Source organism: Dendropsophus ebraccatus, chromosome 2 (assembly GCF_027789765.1).
Source record: "Dendropsophus ebraccatus isolate aDenEbr1 chromosome 2, aDenEbr1.pat, whole genome shotgun sequence".
Taxonomy (NCBI): Eukaryota; Metazoa; Chordata; class Amphibia; order Anura; family Hylidae; genus Dendropsophus; species Dendropsophus ebraccatus.
This window is the reverse complement of record NC_091455.1, coordinates 202,720,256-202,742,512: the sequence shown is the minus strand read 5'-3', so window position 1 is coordinate 202,742,512 and position 22,257 is coordinate 202,720,256. Positions and strand designations below refer to the sequence as shown.

Here is a 22,257-nt window from a genome sequence, read left to right as displayed (position 1 = left end):
GAGACCTCTACGTGCCGCAGACATGGACGAGACCTCTACGTGCCGCAGACATGGACGAGACCTCTACGTGCCGCAGACATGGACAAGACCTCTACGTGCCGCAGACATGGACAAGACCTCTACGTGCCGCAGACATGGATGAGACCTCTACCTGCCGCAGACATGGACGAGACCTCTACGTGCCACAGACATGGACGAGACCTCTACGTGCCACAGACATGGACGAGACCTCTACATGGCGCAGACAAGGACGAGACCTCTACGTGCCACAGACACGGACGAAACCTCTACGTGCCGCAGACACGGGCGAGACCTCTACATGCCGCAGACTCGGACGAGACCTCTATGTGCCGCAGACATGGACGAGACCTCTACCTGCCGCAGACATGGACGAGACCTCTACCTGCCGCAGACATGGACGAGACCTCTACATGCCGCAGACTCGGACGAGACCTCTACATGCCGCAGACATGGACGAGACCTCTACGTGCCGCAGACATGGACGAGACCTCTACGTGGTCTGAAGGTGGACGCACTGAGCAGGAATTCAGGAATAAATATGCATGGCTGCTCTCTTTCAGAAACAGCGCCAAACCTGTCTGCAGGCTGTCTGCGGCTCAGTCATATTTAGCTCAGTGGAGCCGGGCTGTAATACCTGACGCAACCCATGGACAAGTGGTCTGGAAGACAGCCACCATGCTTCTGTAATCCTGAACAACCCCTTTAAGAACCTGACAATGTGTACAGAAGAGTTTTACTTAGGAGGTCACATTGTATAACACATGACCAGGTCAGGCTTCTATATGACTTATTGCACAGAGATGATCTGATATAGTTTACACTTGGGGGGGTTGTGCCCCCTACAGAACCTCATCAGAGACCTCTGACATACACCCCCCCCCCCCCCACCACCACCACCTTGCTCATGACCATGGCTCCTGCACCCACCTACCCTACGCTGCCTGTGTCCTTACCTCCTGGGATCTCGGTCAGCTCATTTAATGCCGGGACAGACTCCAGCTTGTCGGCGTACTCCTTTCCTGCCTGGCGCTGTGCATAGCGAGCTTCAATCTCTTTCTTGGTCCTGGGGATGCGACACTTAAAGATGCAACAGAGAGTGATGACTGCAAGAGAAGGAACCAGGGTTATCTGTTACATTGTATCCACATCTACATGACTGTTACACTGTATCCACATCTACATGACTGTTACATTGTATCCACATCTACATGACTGCTACATTGTATCCACATCTATGTGACTGTTACATTGTATCCACATCTATAGGACTGTTACATTGTATCCACATCTACATGACTGCTACATTGTATCCACATCTATGTGACTGCTACATTGTATCCACATCTACAGGACTGTTACATTGTATCCACATCTATAGGACTGCTACATTGTATCCACATCTACAGGACTTTTACATTGTATCCACATCTACAGGACTGTTACATTGTATCCACATCTATAGGACTGTTACATTGTATCCACATCTATGTGACTGCTACATTATATCCACATCTACATAACTGTTACATTGTATCCACATCTATAGGACTGTTACATTGTATCCACATCTACATGACTGTTACATTGTATCCACATCTACAGGACTGTTACATTGTATCCACATCTATAGGACTGTTACATTGTATCCACATCTCCAGGACTGTTACATTGTATCCACATCTATAGGACTGCTACATTGTATCCACATCTACAGGACTGTTACATTGTATCCACATCTATAGGACTGTTACATTGTATCCACATCTATGTGACTGCTACATTATATCCACATCTACATAACTGTTACATTGTATCCACATCTATAGGACTGTTACACTGTATCCACATCTACATGACTGTTACATTGTATCCACATCTACAGGACTGTTACATTGTATCCACATCTACATGACTGTTACACTGTATCTACACCATACACTTTACATCGTGTTACTTTGTTGCAGTCATTCATAGTTATATATCCAATAGCAATCCGGGACTGTAGGCTGCAGACTGCTCTGCTGGGAGTTGTAGTGTCACTCCCTGATAGAATGTAATAGCAATAACAATTGATAGAATGATGATCCCATACAGACAGGGACGGTGACTCTGCAGCAAGGCATGGTGGGTAATGGGGTGAAGCGGACACATAACAGTGGGAGGAGTTAGTAAGGTGCAGGCTCCGCCTCTTACAGATGTCACAGCATCTGCCCGGCTTCTCTACAAGCAAATTATAGAATTATAGGCCATGAGAGCAAAAAGGTAACCTGAAGAACTATAAATGCAGCTCTGGAGGTAACTGGAATGGTAGACTTTGTGTCATAGCAGAATTATAACTGCAGCTCTGGAGGTGACCGAAGTATAATATATCTTATAACATCACATTTACAAACAGTGCATGGCTGGAAGGAGTCCAATATAACTATCTGCAAGGTTAATACATTTCCATCAGTGAATCCATATAGTGAAGTAACGTAGCGAGGGCCGAGGGCGGTCACATGATACGGGGAGCAGCCATTACAGCCACTCATTTACACAGAAACTCATTTGTGAGCGGATTGCGGCGGGCGCATGTATTTACTGCACAAAAATAGAGAACGATGGCTGAATTAACAAGCAGCAGCAGCGAGCGCAGAGGTCACCGCGGTATGAGAGCAGCCGTGACAAGCGAGCTGCTGAATGTCCTCTTAAAGGGACCCCGCCAGGGAAACAGCCAGCCTCCCAGGAATCACAAGTCCTTGACTCATCCTCTTCTGTCACACTTCTTATTCTGAGGCTTCTTATATTCATGTGTTCTGGGGGTGAAACGCTGTCAGAATTGGCTATTTCCCTTTTCAGCGATATATGGCGGTATTATTTAGGAGTTTAAAGAGATATTCCTGCTCTCTATAATAGGTTGTCACCTATAATGCTGCACACACCTTCAATTCAGCAAACCCCCTGGATACCTGACTGTGCATAAAGTGGCGGCATATACTACAGCATTGCCCCTCAGCCTCTGTTTCCCAGCATTGGTAAACCTACAACTCCTATCATACCTGCAATAATGAGATAGAGGTTGGGGAACAGCATTCTAGAGACATAGGAGTATGTTCAACATTATTTTAGCACAATATGGCGGTATTTCGTGTACTGTGAATGGCGGCTTTATTGGTGCACTACATGGCAGTATTGATGGTTAAAATATATTAAAATATTATTTGAGCACTTTATACATTAACACTTGCGCACAGTATGGGGATATTTGGGGGGCAGGGTGTGTCAGGTAAATGACACTCCCTAAATTCAGTCACAAATGAATATGAGTCTTTATCCACAGATGTATACAACATGGGGGGAGACAACATTCCTATAATGGCGCTGTGACCTTAACTAGCCCCCAACTTTGACCGACTGTATCTGATCCCCTGTATGTGATTCCCTATATCTGATCCCCTGTATGTGATCCCCTGTATCTGATCTCTTATATCTTATGCCCTGTATGTGATTCCCTGCACCTGATCCCCTGTATGTGATCCCCTGTATCTGATCTCTTATATCTTATGCCCTGTATGTGATTCCCTGCACCTGATCCCCTGTGATTCCCTATATCTGATCCCCTGTATATGATTCCCTATAGCTGATCCCATATATCTGATTCCCTGTATGTGAGCCCCTGTATCTGATCCCCTGTGATTCCCTATATCTGATCCCTTGTATATGATTCCCTGTATCTGATACACTATATCTGATCTCCTTTATGTGATCCCCTATGTCTAATCCCCTGTATGTGATTCCCTGTATCTGATCCCCTGTGATTCCCTATATCTGATCTCCTGTATCTGATCCCATATATGTGATTCCCTTCCCTATATCTGATCCCCTGTATATGATTCCCTGTAACTGATCCAGTATCTGATCTGCTATATCTGATCCTCTGTATCTGATCCCCTGTGATTCCCTATATCTGATTCCCTGTATGTGATTCCCTATATCTGATCCCCTGTAAGTGATCCCCTGTATCTGATCTCTTATATCTTATGCCCTGTATGTGATTCCCTGCACCTGATCCCCTGTAATTCCCTATATCTGATCCCCTGTATATGATTGCCTATAGCTGATCCCATATATCTGTATGTGAGCCCCTGTATGTGATCCCCTGTGATTCCCTATATCTGATCCCCTGTGATTCCCTGTATCTTATCTCCTGTATCTGATCCCATATATGTGATTCCCTTCCCTATATCTGATCCCCTGTATATGATTCCCTGTAACTGATCCAGTATCTGATCCGCTATATCTGATCCTCTGTATCTGATCCCCTGTGATTCCTTATATCTGATCCCCTGTATGTTATTCCATATATCTGATCTATTATATCTGATTCGGTTTGCGTGTGGAAACATTGGTCTCATAACCGTCTGCAATCATCATAGTTTCTTAATAGACCATTATAGATTTGTAGCGTATAAGCAGAGCGGTGACGGTTGTGAAATGTTCACTGATCACTGCTGCCCCCTGGTGTCCGCTCACTGTTATAACCATTGTACGCTCCACACCCCAGAAGTTGTGACTCTGAGAAGGAAAAGTATCAGGTGTCGCTTAGATCTGGAAATGATGAACATTCAATGTTCAATGCTGTTTCTCAGAGGTCTAAAGACCAACCCCTGCACGGACAGAAGATTAGCGCGTACTGATCCATTTTGTTCTGTGAGTAACCTTGGACGAGACACAATGAGCATAGGACGTCACACAGTGTCTACATAACCATCAGAAGGGGCTGATACTACACTGGACTATGAGCCAGGTGTCCTATAGACCTCACCCTAGCTGCTGAAATACACTGGGTGACTACTCTGGTCTACATAGGGCAAGGAGGGCCATGGTGGTCACCCAGTGGATGAAATTCTTGTTGCTAAGCAACCATCTGGCCAAAAGATGAGACTGCAGAATAAACCAATAGTTCAGACAATAGTTCAGAAAGAGACTTACTGACTGCCAGAACAAAGATGGCAAAGACCCCAATGACCTGCCAGAGCCGCAGCCCCCAGAAAACCACCGTCTCCGATGTCACCGGGTCTGGCTTCTGCTTGGGAGGATCTGTCGGTGCCTGAAAAAAAAGAATTTATAAACCTCATGAGGATCAAATAGTGATGAATTATACATTGTCAAATATGGGAAAGAGGGTCATCATTACTGGAGATGAGGGAACCTCCAGAACATTTGTCCGAAACCAAACTCTGGGCATTTGAATACCGGAGGCTGAAGAAGTTGGATGCAGCCCTGGGGAGTCCTGGAAAACATTATACAGTGTATGGCTTTATATATGTTTTCCAAGCAGCCACAAGGCTGTATCCAACTTCTTCAGCCACCGGTATTCAAATGCCCAGAGTTTAGTTTCGGAAAAATGTGCTGGAGGTTCATTTAACTTTAATCATCACATAAAACCACAAAATGGACTGTCAGTCTTATGGAGGAGCTGTAGATGTTATGGAGGAGCTGTAGGTGTTATGGAGGAGCTGTAGATGTTATGGAGGAGATGTAGATGTAGATGTTATGGAGGAGCTGTAGGTGTTATGGAGGAGCTGTAGGTGTTATGGAGGAGATGTAGATGTTATGGAGGAGATGTAGATGTTATGGAGGAGCTGTAGATGTTATGGAGGAGATGTAGATGTTATGGAGGAGATGTAGATGTTATGGAGGAGATGTAGATGTTATGGAGGAGATGTAGATGTAGATGTTATGGAGGAGATATAGGTGTTATGGAGGAGCTGTAGATGTTATGGAGGAGCTGTAGATGTTATGGAGGAGATGTAGGTGTTATGGAGGAGCTGTAGATGTTATGGAGGAGCTGTAGATGTAGATGTTATGGAGGAGATGTAGATGTTATGGAGGAGCTGTAGATGTAGATGTTATGGAGGAGCTGTAGGTGTTATGGAGGAGATGTAGATGTAGATGTTATTGAGCTGTAGGTGTTATGGAGGAGATGTAGATGTTATGGAGGAGATGTAGATGTTATGGAGGAGCTGTAGGTGTTATGGAGGAGCTGTAGATGTAGATGTTATGGAGGAGATGTAGATGTTATGGAGGAGATGTAGATGTTATGGAGGAGATGTAGATGTTATGGAGGAGATGTAGATGTTATGGAGGAGCTGTAGATGTTATGGAGGAGATGTAGATGTAGATGTTATTGAGCTGTAGGTGTTATGGAGGAGATGTAGATGTTATGGAGGAGATGTAGATGTTATGGAGGAGATGTAGATGTTATGGAGGAGATGTAGATGTTATGGAGGAGATGTAGATGTAGATGTTATGGAGGAGATGTAGGTGTAGATGTTATGAAGGAGCTGTAGATGTTATGGAGGAGCTGTAGATGTTATGGAGGAGCTGTAGATGTTATGAAGGAGCTGTAGATGTTATGGAGGAGATGTAGATATATACTACCGTTCAAAAGTTTGGGGTCACCCAAACAATTTTGTGTTTTCCATGAAAAGTCACACTTCTTCACCACCATACATTGTGAAATGAATAGAAAATAGAGCCAAGACATTGACAAGGTTAGAAATAATGATTTGTATGTGAAATAACATTGTTCTTACATCACACTTTGCTTTCGTCAAAGAATCCTCCTTTTGCAGCAATTCCAGCATTGCACACCTTTGGCATTCTAGCTATTAGTCTGTTGAGGTAAGCTGGAGAAATTGCACCCCACGCTTCTAGAAGCAGCTCCCACAAGTTGGATTGGTTGGATGGGCACTTCTGGCGTACCATACGGTACAGCTGCTCCCACAACAGCTCAATGGGGTGGTGATCTGGTGACTGCGCTGGCCACTCCATTACCTATGATAGAATACCAGCTGCTGCTTCTGCTGTAAATAGTTCTTGCACAATTTGGAGGTGTTTAGGGCCATTGTCCTGTTGTAGGATGAAATTGTCTCCAACCAAGCGCTGTCCACTGGGTATGGCATGGCGGTGCAGAGTGATCGCCTTCCTTATTCACAATCCCTTTTACCCTGTACAAATCTCCCACCTTACCAGCACCAACCCCAGACCATCACATGACCTCCACCATGCTAACAGATGGCGTCAGGCATTCTTCCAGCATCTTTTCATTTGTTCTGCGTCTCACAAACGTTCTTCTTTGTGATCCAAACACCTCAAACTTGGATTCATCCGTCCACAACACTTTTTTCCAGTCTTCCTCTGTCCAATGTCTGTGTTCTTTTGCCCATCTTAATCTTTTTCTTTTATTGGCCAGTCTCAGATATGGCTTTTTCTTTGCCATGAAACGAAAAAATTGATTGCCATGATTAAGGGGTTCTAACCCTGCAACGCGTCGGCGTGTTTTTATCTTTTATTATTATATTTTTTTTGTTTTCTTTTTTGTGATGACCCAATAAAGGTACCATAATTTTATTGAAGCCATGGATGGAATTTTTCGTTTCATGGACTTTCCGGGTTGCGGCCCGCAATACAGCCAGAACGTGCTTCACTTCCAGGAGGTCCACACACACCTGCGCTAATTGTGTCTATCAAGGGTGAGCTGACATATTCTCCTTTTATGCTGTTTTTCTTTGCCACTCTGCCCTGAAGCCCAAAATCCGGCAGCCGCCTCTTCACTGTAGATGGTGACACTGGTGTTTTGCGGGTACTATTTAATGAAGATGCCAGTTGGGGACCTGTGAGGCGTCTGTTTCTCAAACCAGAGACTCTAATGTGCTTATCTTCTTGCTTAGTTGTGCAACGCGGCCTCCCACTTCTTTTTCTACTCTGGTTAGAGCCTGTTTGTGCTGTCCTCTGAAGGAAGTAGTACACACCGTTGTAGGAAATCTTCAATTTTTTAGCAATTTCTCACATGGAATAGCCTTCATTTCTAAGAACAAGAATAGACTGTCGAGTTTCAGATGAAAGTTCTCTTTTTCTGGCCATTTTGAGCTTTAATTGACCCCACAAATGTGATGCTCCAGAAACACAATCTGCTCAAAGGAAGGTCAGTTTTGTAGCTTCTGTAACGAGCTAGACTGTTTTCAGATGTGTGAACATGATTGCATAAGGGTTTTCTAATCATCAATTAGCCTTCTGAGCCAATGAGCAAACACATTGTACCATTAGAACACTGGAGTGATAGTTGCTGGAAATGGGACTCTATACACCTATGTAGATATTGCACCAAAAACCAGACATTTGCAGCTAGAATAGTCATTTACCACATTAGCAATGTATAGAGGGGATTTGTTTAAAGTTAGGACTAGTTTAAAGTTATCTTCACTGAAAAGTACAGTGCTTTTCCTTCAAAAATAAGGACATTTCAATGTGACCCCAAACTTTTGAACAGTAGTGTATATGTTATGGAGGAGATGTAGATGTTATGGAGGAGCTGTAGATGTAGGTGTTAAGGAGGAGCTGTAGATGTTATGGAGGAGCTGTATATGTTATGGAGGAGATGTAGGTGTTATGGAGGAGATGTAGATGTTATGGAGGAGCTGTAGATGTTATGGAGGAGATGTAGATGTAGATGTTATGGAGGAGCTGTAGATGTTATGAAGGAGAAGTAGATGTTATGGAGGAGCTGTAGATGTTATGGAGGAGCTGTAGGTGTTATGGAGGAGCTGTAGATGTTATGGAGGAGCTGTAGATGTTATGGAGGAGATGTAGATGTAGATGTTATGGAGGAGATGTAGATGTTATGGAGGAGCTGTAGATGTTATGAAGGAGAAGTAGATGTTATGGAGGAGGTGTAGATGTTATGGAGGAGCTGTAGGTGTAGATGTTATGGAGGAGCAGTAGATGTTATGGAGGAGCTGTAGATGTAGATGTTATGGAGGAGCTGTAGATGTTACGGAGGAGCTGTAGATGTTATGGAGGAGCTGTAGATGTTATGGAGGAGATGTAGATGTTATGGAGGAGCTGTAGCTGTAGATGTTATGGAGGAGATGTAGATGTAGATGTTATGGAGGAGATGTAGATGTTATGGAGGAGCTGTAGATGTAGATGTTATGGAGGAGCTGTAGGTGTTATGGAGGAGCTGTAGATGTTATGGAGGAGATGTAGATGTAGATGTTATGGAGGAGCTGTAGGTGTTATGGAGGAGCTGTAGATGTTATGGAGGAGCTGTAGGTGTTATGGAGGAGATGTAGGTGTTATGGAGGAGCTGTAGGTGTTATGGAGGAGCTGTAGGTGTTATGGAGGAGCTGTAGATGTTATGGAGGAGCTGTAGATGTTATGGAGGAGATGTAGGTGTAGATGTTATGGAGGAGATGTAGATGTTATGGAGGAGCTGTAGATGTAGATGTTATGGAGGAGATGTAGATGTTATGAAGGAGATGTAGATGTTATGGAGGAGATGTAGGTGTTATGGAGGAGCTGTAGATGTTATGGAGGAGCTGTAGATGTTATGGAGGAGCTGTAGATGTAGATGTTATGGAGGAGCTGTAAATGTAGGTGTTATGGAGGAGCTGTAGATGTTATGGAGGAGATGTAGGTGTTATGGAGGAGATGTAGGTGTTATGGAGGAGCTGTAGATGTTATGGAGGAGCTGTAGATGTAGATGTTATGGAGGAGCTGTAGATGTAGATGTTATGGAGGAGATGTATATGTTATGGAGGAGCTGTAGATATAGATGTTATGGAGGAGCTGTAGATGTAGGTGTTATGGAGGAGATGTATATGTTATGGAGGAGCTGTAGATATAGATGTTATGGAGGAGCTGTAGATGTAGATGTTATGGAGGAGCTGTAGATATAGATGTTATGGTGGAGCTGTAGGTGTTGGTGTTATGGAGGAGCTGTAGATGTAGATGTTATGGTGGAGCTGTAGGTGTTGGTGTTATGGAGGAGATGTAGATGTTATGGAGGAGATGTAGGTGTTATGGAGGAGCTGTAGATGTTATGGAGGAGCTGTAGATGTTATGGAGGAGCTGTAGATGTAGATGTTATGGAGGAGCTGTAGATGTTATGGAAGAGCTGTAGATGTTATGGAGGAGCTGTAGATGTTATGGAGGAGCTGTAGATGTTATGGAGGAGCTGTAGATGTAGATGTTATGGAGGAGATGTAGATGTTATGGAGGAGATGTAGATGTAGATGTTATGGAGTAGATGTAGATGTTATGGAGGAGATGTAGGTGTTATGGAGGAGCTGTAGGTGTAGATGTTATGGAGGAGATGTAGGTGTTATGGAGGAGCTGTAGATGTTATGGAGGAGCTGTAGGTGTAGGTGTTATGGAGGAGCTGTAGATGTAGATGTTATGGAGTAGATGTAGATGTTATGGAGTAGATGTAGATGTTATGAAGGAGCTGTAGATGTTATGGAGGAGCTGTAGATGTTATGGAGGAGCTGTAGATGTAGATGTTATGGAGGAGCTGTAGATGTTATGGAGGAGCTGTAGATGTAGATGTTATGGAGTAGATGTAGATGTTATGGAGGAGATGTAGGTGTAGGTGTTATGGAGGAGCTGTAGATGTTATAAATGTTATATAGATGTTATATGGAGCCTATTGCTTTATTCATGTTTTCCAGGACTGCCTATGGCGGCATTTAACTTCTTCAGCCATTAGGAGTCCAATGCAGAGCTTTAGCCTTTGGCCAAACCTTTCTATGTCAAGTTTGGTCATCACTAGTTTTATTGTATTAAGTAACTCTGTTATATTATTTCATGTTATACTGTTATGTTCAATGATACAATGTTAAGTATTTAGTAATATTATATTATCTTTTATGTAATGTCACATTATATTATATACAAAATAACACACGCAACTTTTTTTTTAAGCAAACAATAAATGGAGAGAGAAGTGACATGATTTTTCCCTCCAGAGCAGACATCCCGCAGCTTCCTCCTGCTCACAGTGTTTTTTCTGTTCTTGATTCAATCCCAATCAAAGACAATTAGAAAAGATGTGATTCATTACAATGAGGTTCATAGCCATTGTCCTCAGTAATGAAGTCACAGGCACACTATCCTGAGATCAGTCACACTGTCAGTACTGCCACCTAGTGCTCACATGTACACTGCTGCTTGGTATATTATGTGGGTGCTTAGTGCCATCTAGTGGTCACGCAGCACATGACACATTCTGCCTGCTGCAGTTTGTGGACACTTCTCTCACACTTTCCATACCCTAGTACAGGGCTGTGGAGTCGGTAGGCCGCAGCTCCGAACTCAGACTCCTGAATTTTATAAGGACCGACTCCGACTCCTTCATAAATGGCCGGTCATATATCAGGGGAGTTATTTATCAGACTGGCTCTGCAGCTTCTCCCTAATGTTCTACATGATCCTGGGTCGACTTCTGAAGGAATAAGGAAAGATTTAAAGCAGCTTCTCCTGTGTGTGCAGTGGATGCAGCCAGTCTCCAGCCTCCATGTCCTGAACTACTCAGAACTAGACTAGATAGAGCAGGTGGTCTTTTCCTGCTGACAATCTTCTATGTTTCTAACTAAATATTCACCATACAAGAAACGCTGCTAACAATGCCAGATCCCTGTGAGGTCAGCCATAGTGATATAGAGAGGAGTCACACATAGTGATATAGAGAGGGGTCACACAGTGATATAGAAGGTCACTGTGGGGGCACGCAATAGCACGTGCGTGCACACACACACACACACACACACACACACACAGCCTGCTGCAGCTATAGCACACACACACCCACACAGCCTGCTGCAGCTATAGCACACACACACCCATACAGCTTGCTGCAGCCATAGCACACACCACACACAGCCTGCTGCAGCCATAGCACACATGCACACACACAGCCTGCTGCAGCAATAGCACACACACAGCTTGCTGCAGCCATAGCGCACAGCATACACACACACACACAGCATGCTGCGGCCATAGCACACATACACACAGCCTGCTGCAGCCATAGCACACACACAGCCTGCTGTAGTCATAGCACACACACAGCTTGCTGCAGCCATAGCGCACAGCATACACACACAGCCTGCTGCAGCCATAGCACACACACAGCCTACTGCAGCCATAGCACGCACACACACACACACACAGCTGCAGCCATAGAACACGGAAGAAAAACACACAATATTCTCCCAGAGAGAAAACCCCACACTGCGGACAGAGGTTACTGCTGCACTACTTATGTCTTCTCCTCCTCTATATTACACAGGATATCTTCATATTACACTGCTGCTCATATACAGTCATCCAGCATCCAGGAAGAGAACAGCACAGATCTCCCCCCACACAATGGACTCTTCCAGCTCAGAAACAAACTGCCAAATAGTGACTGACAACTTTTCCCTGGCCACCCTTATGTAATCGGGCCAGTGTCCTATTACTGATATATTCCCCGACCACCCTTATCTAATAGGGCCAGCGTCCTATTACTGATATATTCCCCGACCACCCTTATCTAATCGGGCCAGTGTCCTATTACTGATATATTCCCCGACCACCCTTATCTAATCGGGCCAGTGTCCTATTAGAATGTTGCTCATAATATATATTCATGAGCAAAACTTGTAAAGTTCATATTAAAATTCAATTCTACATTCTTTATAGATTTTTTAAAGCTGGAGTCGGTACATTTTTTTTCCGACTCAGACTCCAGCCAAAACTAGCTCCAACTCCGACTCCACGACTCCGACTCCACAGCCCTGTCCTAGTACATACCATACCTGCAGCTTCCGATCCCGCCGGCTGCTCCCACCTCTGTATCAGATAGTTCACCTAGTTTTATGTTTCTTATTGTGACCTGTGACTGAAGCTGCTCCAGTTTTTACAAGGTCAATGTGAATTAAAGGGGTAATCTTTTTTTTTTTTTTTTCAAATCAGCTGGTTTCAAAAAGTTATATATATTTGTAATTTACTTCTATTTAAAAATCTCTAGTCTTCCAGTACTGATCAGCTGCTGTATGTCCTACAGGAAGTGCTGTATTCTTTCAAGTCTGACACAGTGATCTCTGCTGCCACCTCTGTCAATATCAGGAACTGTCCTGAGCAGCAGCAAATCCACATAGAAACCTCTGCTGTTCTGGACAGTTCCTGACACGGACAGAGGTGGCAGCAGAAAGCACTGTGTCAGACTGGGAAGAATACAGCACTTCCTGTAGGACATACAGCAGCTGATAAGTACTGGAATACTGAAGATTTTTAAATAGGAGCAATTTGCAAAGGAAAGACTGAATTTTGTCCTCTTTACAAATACATTCCTGGCTTTGGCTTCAAAAATCTTTCAGATAAATCTCTCTGTGTAAATGCAGCATTAGGGATTGTAGATCATCTGGGGCTGTTCTGTGGACAGCGTCCAGAAATAATAGGCAGGTACATTATTTTCTCTCCCGTTCCATTGCAATCAGTGTCTGTTCTTTACTCAAAGTAACGTTGTGTGAACATAGCCTTTCTGAGGCCATCTGAGCGCTCACAGAGAGAAGGCAGTCATGTGATTGACGGACACATTGAGCTGTGACTCTCTGTACTGGCTGGAACTCCTGTTTAGTCGTTTTTTTTCAACCAGCACGAGTCAGAAAATCTGCATTCTGGAGACTGGACCTGGATTTCTGGTAAGTATAGCTGTTACATAGCTGCCTTCAGAAGACTGGACTTGGATACAATAAGTATAGCTGTTCTATAGCTGCCTTCTGGAGACTGGACCAGGATACAGTAAGTATAACTGTTATATAGCAGCCTTCAGGAGGCTGGACCTGGATACAGTAAGTATAGCTGTTATATAGCTGCTTTCAGGAGGCTGGACCTGAATACAGTAAGTATAGCTGTTATATAGCAGCCTTCAGAAGACTGGACCTGGATACAGTAAGTATAGTTGTTATATAGCTGCCTCCAAGAGACTGGACCTGGATACAGTAAGTATAGCTGTTATATAGCTGCCTCCAAGAGAGTGGACCTGGTTACAGTAAGTATAGCTGTTATATAGCTGCCTCCAGGAGACTGTACCTGGTTACAGTAAGTATAGCTGTTATATAGCTGCCTTCAGGAGGCTGGACCTGGTTACAGTAAGTATAGCTGTTATATAGCTGCCTTCAGGAGACTGGACCTGGATAAAGTAAGTATAGCTGTTATATAGCTGCCTTTAGGAGACTGGACCTGGTTACAGTAAGTATAGCTGTTATATAGCTGCCTTTAGGAGACTGGACCTGGATACAGTAAGTATAGCTGTTATATAGCTGCCTTCAGGAGACTGGACCTGGATACAGTAAGTATAGCTGTTATATAGCTGCCTTCAGGAGACTGGACCTGGATACAGTAAGTATAGCTGTTATATAGCTGCCTCCAGGAGACTGGAGCTGGATTTCTGGTAAGTTCAACTTTGTTTTACAGCATGATAACAACAATATAATGAATGTATATTGCAAACTTGCTTTATATAACATCTGATAACACTGACTGATAATACTGCAGAATATTAGCTGATACCTTCAGGGGTGCAGGTTATTGTAGAAAACTGTAAACCTTTTCTTCTGCAGGATCGATCTGTTTATTGTGGATGAGATGACGGAACAACATTCCCATAATTGTAGGAATATGAGAAGGATAATTTGATTTTACTAGGCACAGTGCATTATGGGAGAGAGTCAAGGACAGAGCAGCCAGCACAGAGGGACAGAGCTGAAACAGTGTCAATATTATATGTATGTAGTATATCCATTGATAGGAGAGAGAGAACAAGATCACAGGCAAACTGAAAGACTAACCACTAACACTGAAACCTACATCTCCATTTACAGCTCCTCCATAACATCTACATCTACAGCTCCTCCATAACATCTACATCTCCTCCATAACATCTACAGCTCCTCCGTAACATCTACATCTCCTCCATAACACCTACAGCTCCTCCGTAACATCTACATCTCCTCCATAACACCTACAGCTCCTCCGTAACATCTACATCTCCTCCATAACATCTACAGCTCCTCCATAACATCTACATCTACAGCTCCTCCATAACACCTACAGCTCCTCCATAACATCTACATCTCCTCCATAACATCTACAGCTCCTCCATAACACCTACATCTACTCCATAACATCTACATCTCCTCCATAACATCTACACCTACAGCTCCTCCATAACATCTACATCTACAGCTCCTCCATAACATCTACATCTCCTCCATAACATCTACAGCTCCTCCATAACACCTACATCTCCTCCATAATATCTACAGCTCCACCATAACACCTACATCTCCTCCATAACATCTACATCTCCTCCATAACATCTACACCTACATCTCCTCCATAACACCTACATCTCCTCCATAACATCTACATCTCCTCCATAACATCTACATCTCCTCCATAACATCTACATCTCCTCCATAACATCTACATCTCCTCCATAACATCTACATCTACATCTCCTCCATAACACCTACAGCTCCTCCATAACATCTACATCTACATCTCCTCCATAACACCTACATCTCCTCCATAACATCTACATCTACATCTCCTCCATAACATCTACAGCTCCTCCATAACACCTACATCTACAGCTCCTCCATAACATCTACATCTACATCTCCTCCATAACACCTACATCTACATCTCCTCCATAACACCTACAGCTCCTCCATAACACCTACAGCTCCTCCATAACACCTACAGCTCCTCCATAACATCTACAGCTCCTCCATAACACCTACATCTCCTCCATAACATCTACATCTACAGCTCCTCCATAACATCTACATCTCCTCCATAACACCTACATCTCCTCCATTACATCTACAGCTCCACCATAACATCTACAGCTCCACCATAACACCTACAGCTCCTCCATATCATCTACACCTACAGCTCCTCCATAACATCTACAGCTCCTCCATAACATCTACATCTACAGCTCCTCCATATCATCTACACCTACAGCTCCTCCATAACATCTACATCTCCTCCATAACATCTACAGCTCCTCCATAACATCTACATCTACAGCTCCTCCATAACACCTACAGCTCCTCCATAACATCTACATCTCCTCCATAACATCTACAGCTCCTCCATAACACCTACATCTACTCCATAACATCTACATCTCCTCCATAACATCTACACCTACAGCTCCTCCATAACATCTACATCTACAGCTCCTCCATAACATCTACATCTCCTCCATAACATCTACAGCTCCTCCATAACACCTACATCTCCTCCATAATATCTACAGCTCCACCATAACACCTACATCTCCTCCATAACATCTACATCTCCTCCATAACATCTACACCTACATCTCCTCCATAACACCTACATCTCCTCCATAACATCTACATCTCCTCCATAACATCTACATCTCCTCCATAACATCTACATCTCCTCCATAACATCTACATCTCCTCCATAACATCTACATCTACATCTCCTCCATAACACCTACAGCTCCTCCATAACATCTACATCTACATCTCCTCCATAACACCTACATCTCCTCCATAACATCTACATCTACATCTCCTCCATAACATCTACAGCTCCTCCATAACACCTACATCTACAGCTCCTCCATAACATCTACATCTACATCTCCTCCATAACACCTACATCTACATCTCCTCCATAACACCTACAGCTCCTCCATAACACCTACAGCTCCTCCATAACACCTACATCTCCTCCATAACACCTACATCTCCTCCATAACATCTACATCTACAGCTCCTCCATAACATCTACATCTCCTCCATAACACCTACATCTCCTCCATTACATCTACAGCTCCACCATAACATCTACAGCTCCACCATAACACCTACAGCTCCTCCATATCATCTACACCTACAGCTCCTCCATAACATCTACAGCTCCTCCATAACATCTACACCTACAGCTCCTCCATAACATCTACAGCTCCTCCATAACATCTACAGCTCCTCCATAACATCTACACCTACAGCTCCTCCATAACATCTACACCTACAGCTCCTCCATAACATCTACAGCTCCTCCATAACATCTACACCTACAGCTCCTCCATAACATCTACACCTACAGCTCCTCCATAACATCTACAGCTCCTCCATAACACCTACACCTACAGCTCCTCCATAACATCTACAGCTACAGCTCCTCCATAACATATACATCTCCTCCATAACACCTACAGCTCCTCCATAATATCTACATCTACAGATCCTCCATAACATCTACATCTACAGCTCAATAACATCTACATCTACATCTACAGCTCCTCCATAACATCAACATCTACAGCTCCTCCATAACACCTACATCTCCTCCATAACATCTACATCTCCTCCATAACATCAACATCTACAGCTCCTCCATAACACCTACATCTCCTCCATAATATCTACATCTCCTCCATAACATCTACATCTCCTCCATAACACCTAGAGCTCCTCCATAATATCTACAGCTCCTCCATAACACCTAGAGCTCCTCCATAACACCTACAGCTCCTCCATAACACCTACAGCTCCTCCATAACATCTACAGCTCCACCATAACATCTACAGCTCCACCATAACATCTACAGCTGCTCCATACCACTGTGTAAAGTTCCAGAATTTCCCCCGCGTGTGAGACCCTATTGCACAAATCGATTATTAATCAGGCAGATATCCCTCCCGTGTAATAAAGACAAGACAGGAGGGCACCTGGGGAGCGTGGAGAGGTAAGTATGGCTTCTTTATTTTTCTCTGTATACTGATGCCGGAGTACCCCTTTAAAGCAAGGACTGCGCAGACATCGGTAACATTAAGTATCCAGCCCTGGCCGCACCGTTATCGAGCCGTGTAATACAGCCTGTACAATGTGGCAGCTGCTCTGCTGGGAACTGATCCTGACAATGGCTGATAGGGCAGAGCTGTTGATGGATCTGAGCCGACACGCTAGATTTACCCTCCACTCCTGACCCTGCAGATAAGGAGGATTCTAGAATAAACTCTCCTGGAATGTCACAGGACACGACTCCCATCATGCTGAGAAGTAATACCATTGTATCCAGTCCAGACAATGCTCTGTGAGCTAAAGATATCAGGAGCAACCTGCATAAATTTAGTGCTATATTTTATCAGTCTGGAGTCCAGGCTCTAGAGCTCACAGAGCATTCTTATAATTGTAATGGGTGGTGTGATTACAATGATTGTTGTTATAACATTGCTGATTACTTGTGATTGTGATGATTGTAGTGTGAGGCATGTGTTGTGATTGTGATGATTGTTGTGCTCCTCTATAGCTATCATAATGATTGTTGTGTCATGATTGTGATGACTGTAGTATGTGGTGTGTGTTAACATAATAAGCAATGTTATCACAACAATTATTATAAAGTACAATTATAAAAATCACCAGAATTATCACAATCCCGACCCACACACAACAATCATCACACTATTTAAAGAAAAGCACAACAATCATGACAATTACAACACACACAGCAATCCTCACAATCACTGGAATTAGTACAAACAGCAATATTATGACAACAATCATCAGGATAGCTATAGAGGAGCACAACAATCATCACAATGGCAACACACACCACACACTACAATAATCACAATGACAACACTCATGACAGTAATAACAATAACAACACAGACGGCAAACTACAGTCTTGACAATCATTGAAATAAGTACATTACAATGATTGTCAAGACTGTAGTTTGTGGTCTGTGTTGTTACTGGTATTATTGTCATGAGTGTTGTCATTGTGATGATTGTGTTGTGTGGTGTGTGTTGCCATTGTGATGATTGTTGTGCTCCTCTATAGCTATCCTGATGATTGTTGTGTGTGGGTCAGGATTGTGATAATTCTGGTGATTTTTATAATTGTAATGGGTGATGTGATGATGATGATTGTTGTGATAACATTGCTGATTGTACTTGTTCCAGTGCTTGTGATGATTGTAGTGTGAGGCTTGTGTTTTGATTGTGATAATTGTTGTGCTCCTTTTTAGCTAACGATTGTTGTGCATGTTGTGATTGTGATGATTGTTGTGTGTGGTGTGTATTGTCATTATAATGATTGTTGTGATAACATTGCTGTTTGTACTTATTTGAGTGATTGGAATGACTGTAATTTGTGGTGTCTGTCGTGATTATTGTTGTGTGTTGTGATTGTTGTGCTCCTCTTATATAGTGTGATGATTGTTGCGTGTTGTGATTAAGCCCATGGTGACTGTAGTGTGTGTTGTCATTGCAATGATTGTTGTGATTACATTGCTAATTGTACTTATTGCAATGATTGTCAGAACTGTAGTTTGTGGTCTGTGTTGTTATTATTGTCATGAGTGTTGTGATTGTGATCATTGTAGTGTGTGTTGTCATTGTGATGATTGTTGTGCTCCTGTTTGGCTATCCTGATGATTGTTGTGATAATATTGCTTATTGTACTTATTCCAGTGATTGTGCGGATTGTTGTGTGTGTTGTGATGATTGTAGTGTGTGATGTGAACATTGTCACTGTGATGATTGTTGTGCTCCTCTATAGCTATCCTGATGATTGTTGTGATAATATTGCTTATTGTACTTATTCCAGTGATTGTACGGATTATTGTGTGTGTTGCCATTGTGATGATTGTAGTGTGTGGTGTGTGTGTGTTGTCACTGTGATGATTGTTGTGCTCCTCTTTAGTTATTGTGATGACTTTTGTGATAACATTGCTTATTGTACTTATTCCAGTGATTGTGCGGAGTGGTGTGTGTTGTCATTGTGATGATTGTAGTGTGTGGTGTGTGTTGTCATTGTGATGATTGTATTGTGTGGTGTGTGTGTGTGTGTGTTGTCATTGTGATGATGGTTGTGCTCCTCTGTAGGTATTGTGATGACTGTTGTGATGATTGTAGTGTGCGGTGTGTGTGGTGTGATGATGGTTGTGCTCCTCTGTAGGTATTGTGATGACTGTTGTGATGATTGTAGTGTGTGGTGTGATAATGGTTGTGCTCCTCTTTAGGTATTGTGATGACTGTTGTGATGATTGTAGTGTGCGGTGTGTGTGGTGTGATGATGGTTGTGCTCCTCTTTAGGTGTTGTGATGACTGTTGTGATGATTGTAGTGTGTGGTGTGATTGTGATGATGGTTGTGCTCTTCTTTAGGTATTGTGATGACTGTTGTGATGATTGTAGTGTGTGGTGTGATTGTGATGATGGTTGTGCTCTTCTTTAGGTATTGTGATGACTGTTGTGATGATTGTAGTGTGTGGTGTGATTGTGATGATGGTTGTGCTCTTCTTTAGGTATTGTGATGACTGTTGTGATGATTGTAGTGTGTGGTGTGATTGTGATGATGGTTGTGCTCTTCTTTAGGTATTGTGATGACTGTTGTGATGATTGTAGTGTGCGGTGTGTGTGGTGTGATAATGGTTGTGCTCCTCTTTAGGTATTGTGATGACTGTTGTGATGATTGTAGTGTGCGGTGTGTGTGGTGTGATAATGGTTGTGCTCCTCTTTAGGTATTGTGATGACTGTTGTGATGATTGTAGTGTGCGGTGTGTGTGGTGTGATGATGGTTGTGCTCCTCTTTAGGTATTGTGATGACTGTTGTGATGATTGTAGTGTGCGGTGTGTGTGGTGTGATGATGGTTGTGCTCCTCTTTAGGTGTTGTGATGACTGTTGTGATAACTTTGCTTATTGTACTAATATCAGTAATTGTGATGATTGCAGTGAGCGGTAGAGGTGATAGTGTGCGCCGGTGTATACAGTCCTGGGCTGTTGTAGTGTGTGGTGTGTGTTGTAATTGTGATGATTGTTGTGCTCCTCATTATAGGTGATATAACTCTTCTATTATAGGTGATATAATGTCTTCTATTATAGGTGATATAACTCTTCCTGCTGCTGTATAGAAAATCCCATATGCAAAACAAGCTACAACATAATATAATAAGAACAGGATCCTGTGCAGGATCTCACAGCTTGTAGATATTTAAGGGGTTCAGGGAAGGATCCCCAAAATACATCAGCCTAATGCAATACAGAGAATAAAGGACCCGATGCAAATCAATCATCAATCCAGAGATATATAACACAGCCTTCCCTGTATATAACGCATCCTTCCCCTCGTGCACACTCAGCGGTACCGCACACACTGTATCAGGAGGAGAAAAGTTTGTTACATAAACACAAAACAAAACTTGTACCAACAAGGATACAGCGCGAGTGGCGCAATGCTCTGCGGCTGCAGCACGTCTCACCTCCACCATCTGACACTGGGCGCATCTGACGGACAGGATGTAGAGGAGATGAGGAAGGAGAAGCCGCAGCCCCCGGCTCCTCGCCATCTTCCTTCTGATCGGCCTCTTCCTCTCCGGACACCTGGACAGCGGCTGCTACAGCCGGGGAGCCGTGTAGTGTGCACAGTGTGGTATGTGGTGTGCGGTATGTAGTGTGCACAGTGTGGTATGTAGTGTGCGGTATGTAGTGTGCACAGTGTGGTATGTAGTGTGTGGTATGTAGTGTGCACAGTGTGGTGTGCAGTGTGTACAGTGACCGGTATATAGTGTGCGGTATGTAGTGATGAGTGTGTACAGTGTGGTATATAGTGAGCAGTGTGCAGTATATTGTGATGAGTGTGTACAGTGTGCGGTATGTAGTGATGAGTGTGTACAGTGACCGGTATATAGTGTGCGGTATATAGTGAGCAGTGTGCGGTATGTAGTGATGAGTGTGTACAGTGTGCGGTATGTAGTGATGAGTGTGTACAGTGTGCGGTATGTAGTGATGAGTGTGTACAGTGCGGTATATAGTGAGCAGTGTGCGGTATGTAGTGATGAGTGTGTACAGTGCGGTATATAGTGAGCAGTGTGCGGTATGTAGTGATGAGTGTGTACAGTGTGGTATATAGTGTGCGGTATGTAGTGATGAGTGTGTACAGTGCGGTATATAGTGAGCAGTGTGCCGCCTCTCTGGGGATCACTAATTAATGAGCCTGGTGTCCATTACACTGGGAGGGGGCAGGGAGCAGCTTCTGGAAAGAGCCAGAGCCAACTACAGTGAGGACTGAGCCCAGGAGCTTACAATCTAATCACTCCCATCATCTCAGACTAGGAGACCACCATCTAATCCCCCTATTTTATATACAATACAGAACATTCAGCATCCCTGCCCACAGGAGCTTACAATCTATTCTCCCTATCATTCCCACCCCTTATCCATTACTAGCATTACCAGTAGCAGCCAGTAGAGGGCACCACTCTCCTGTACAGTGGGGGGTTCTTCCTACTATGAGGAGGCAGGTGGTTGTAGCTCTAGAACTCCCAGATAATATTGTTATATCCATTAACTAAAACAGAAAGAACTGTGC

The 22,257-nt window shown here is 43.5% G+C and overlaps 1 protein-coding gene across 1 annotated transcript in view; it reads right to left on the bottom strand.

Annotated features, from left to right (window-relative positions):
- Positions 1-21,846, bottom strand: part of TMIE (transmembrane inner ear) — a 42,964-nt gene extending 21,118 nt beyond the window's left edge. The window contains exons 1-3 of the mRNA XM_069959164.1: positions 21,149-21,846; positions 4,993-5,110; positions 975-1,124 (exon numbers count right to left, since the gene is read on the bottom strand). Coding sequence (XP_069815265.1) covers positions 975-1,124; positions 4,993-5,110; positions 21,149-21,235 — 355 coding nt within the window. The 5' untranslated portion in view covers positions 21,236-21,846. The remainder of the gene's footprint in view (positions 1-974; positions 1,125-4,992; positions 5,111-21,148) is intronic.
- Positions 21,847-22,257: the final 411 nt, after the last annotated feature.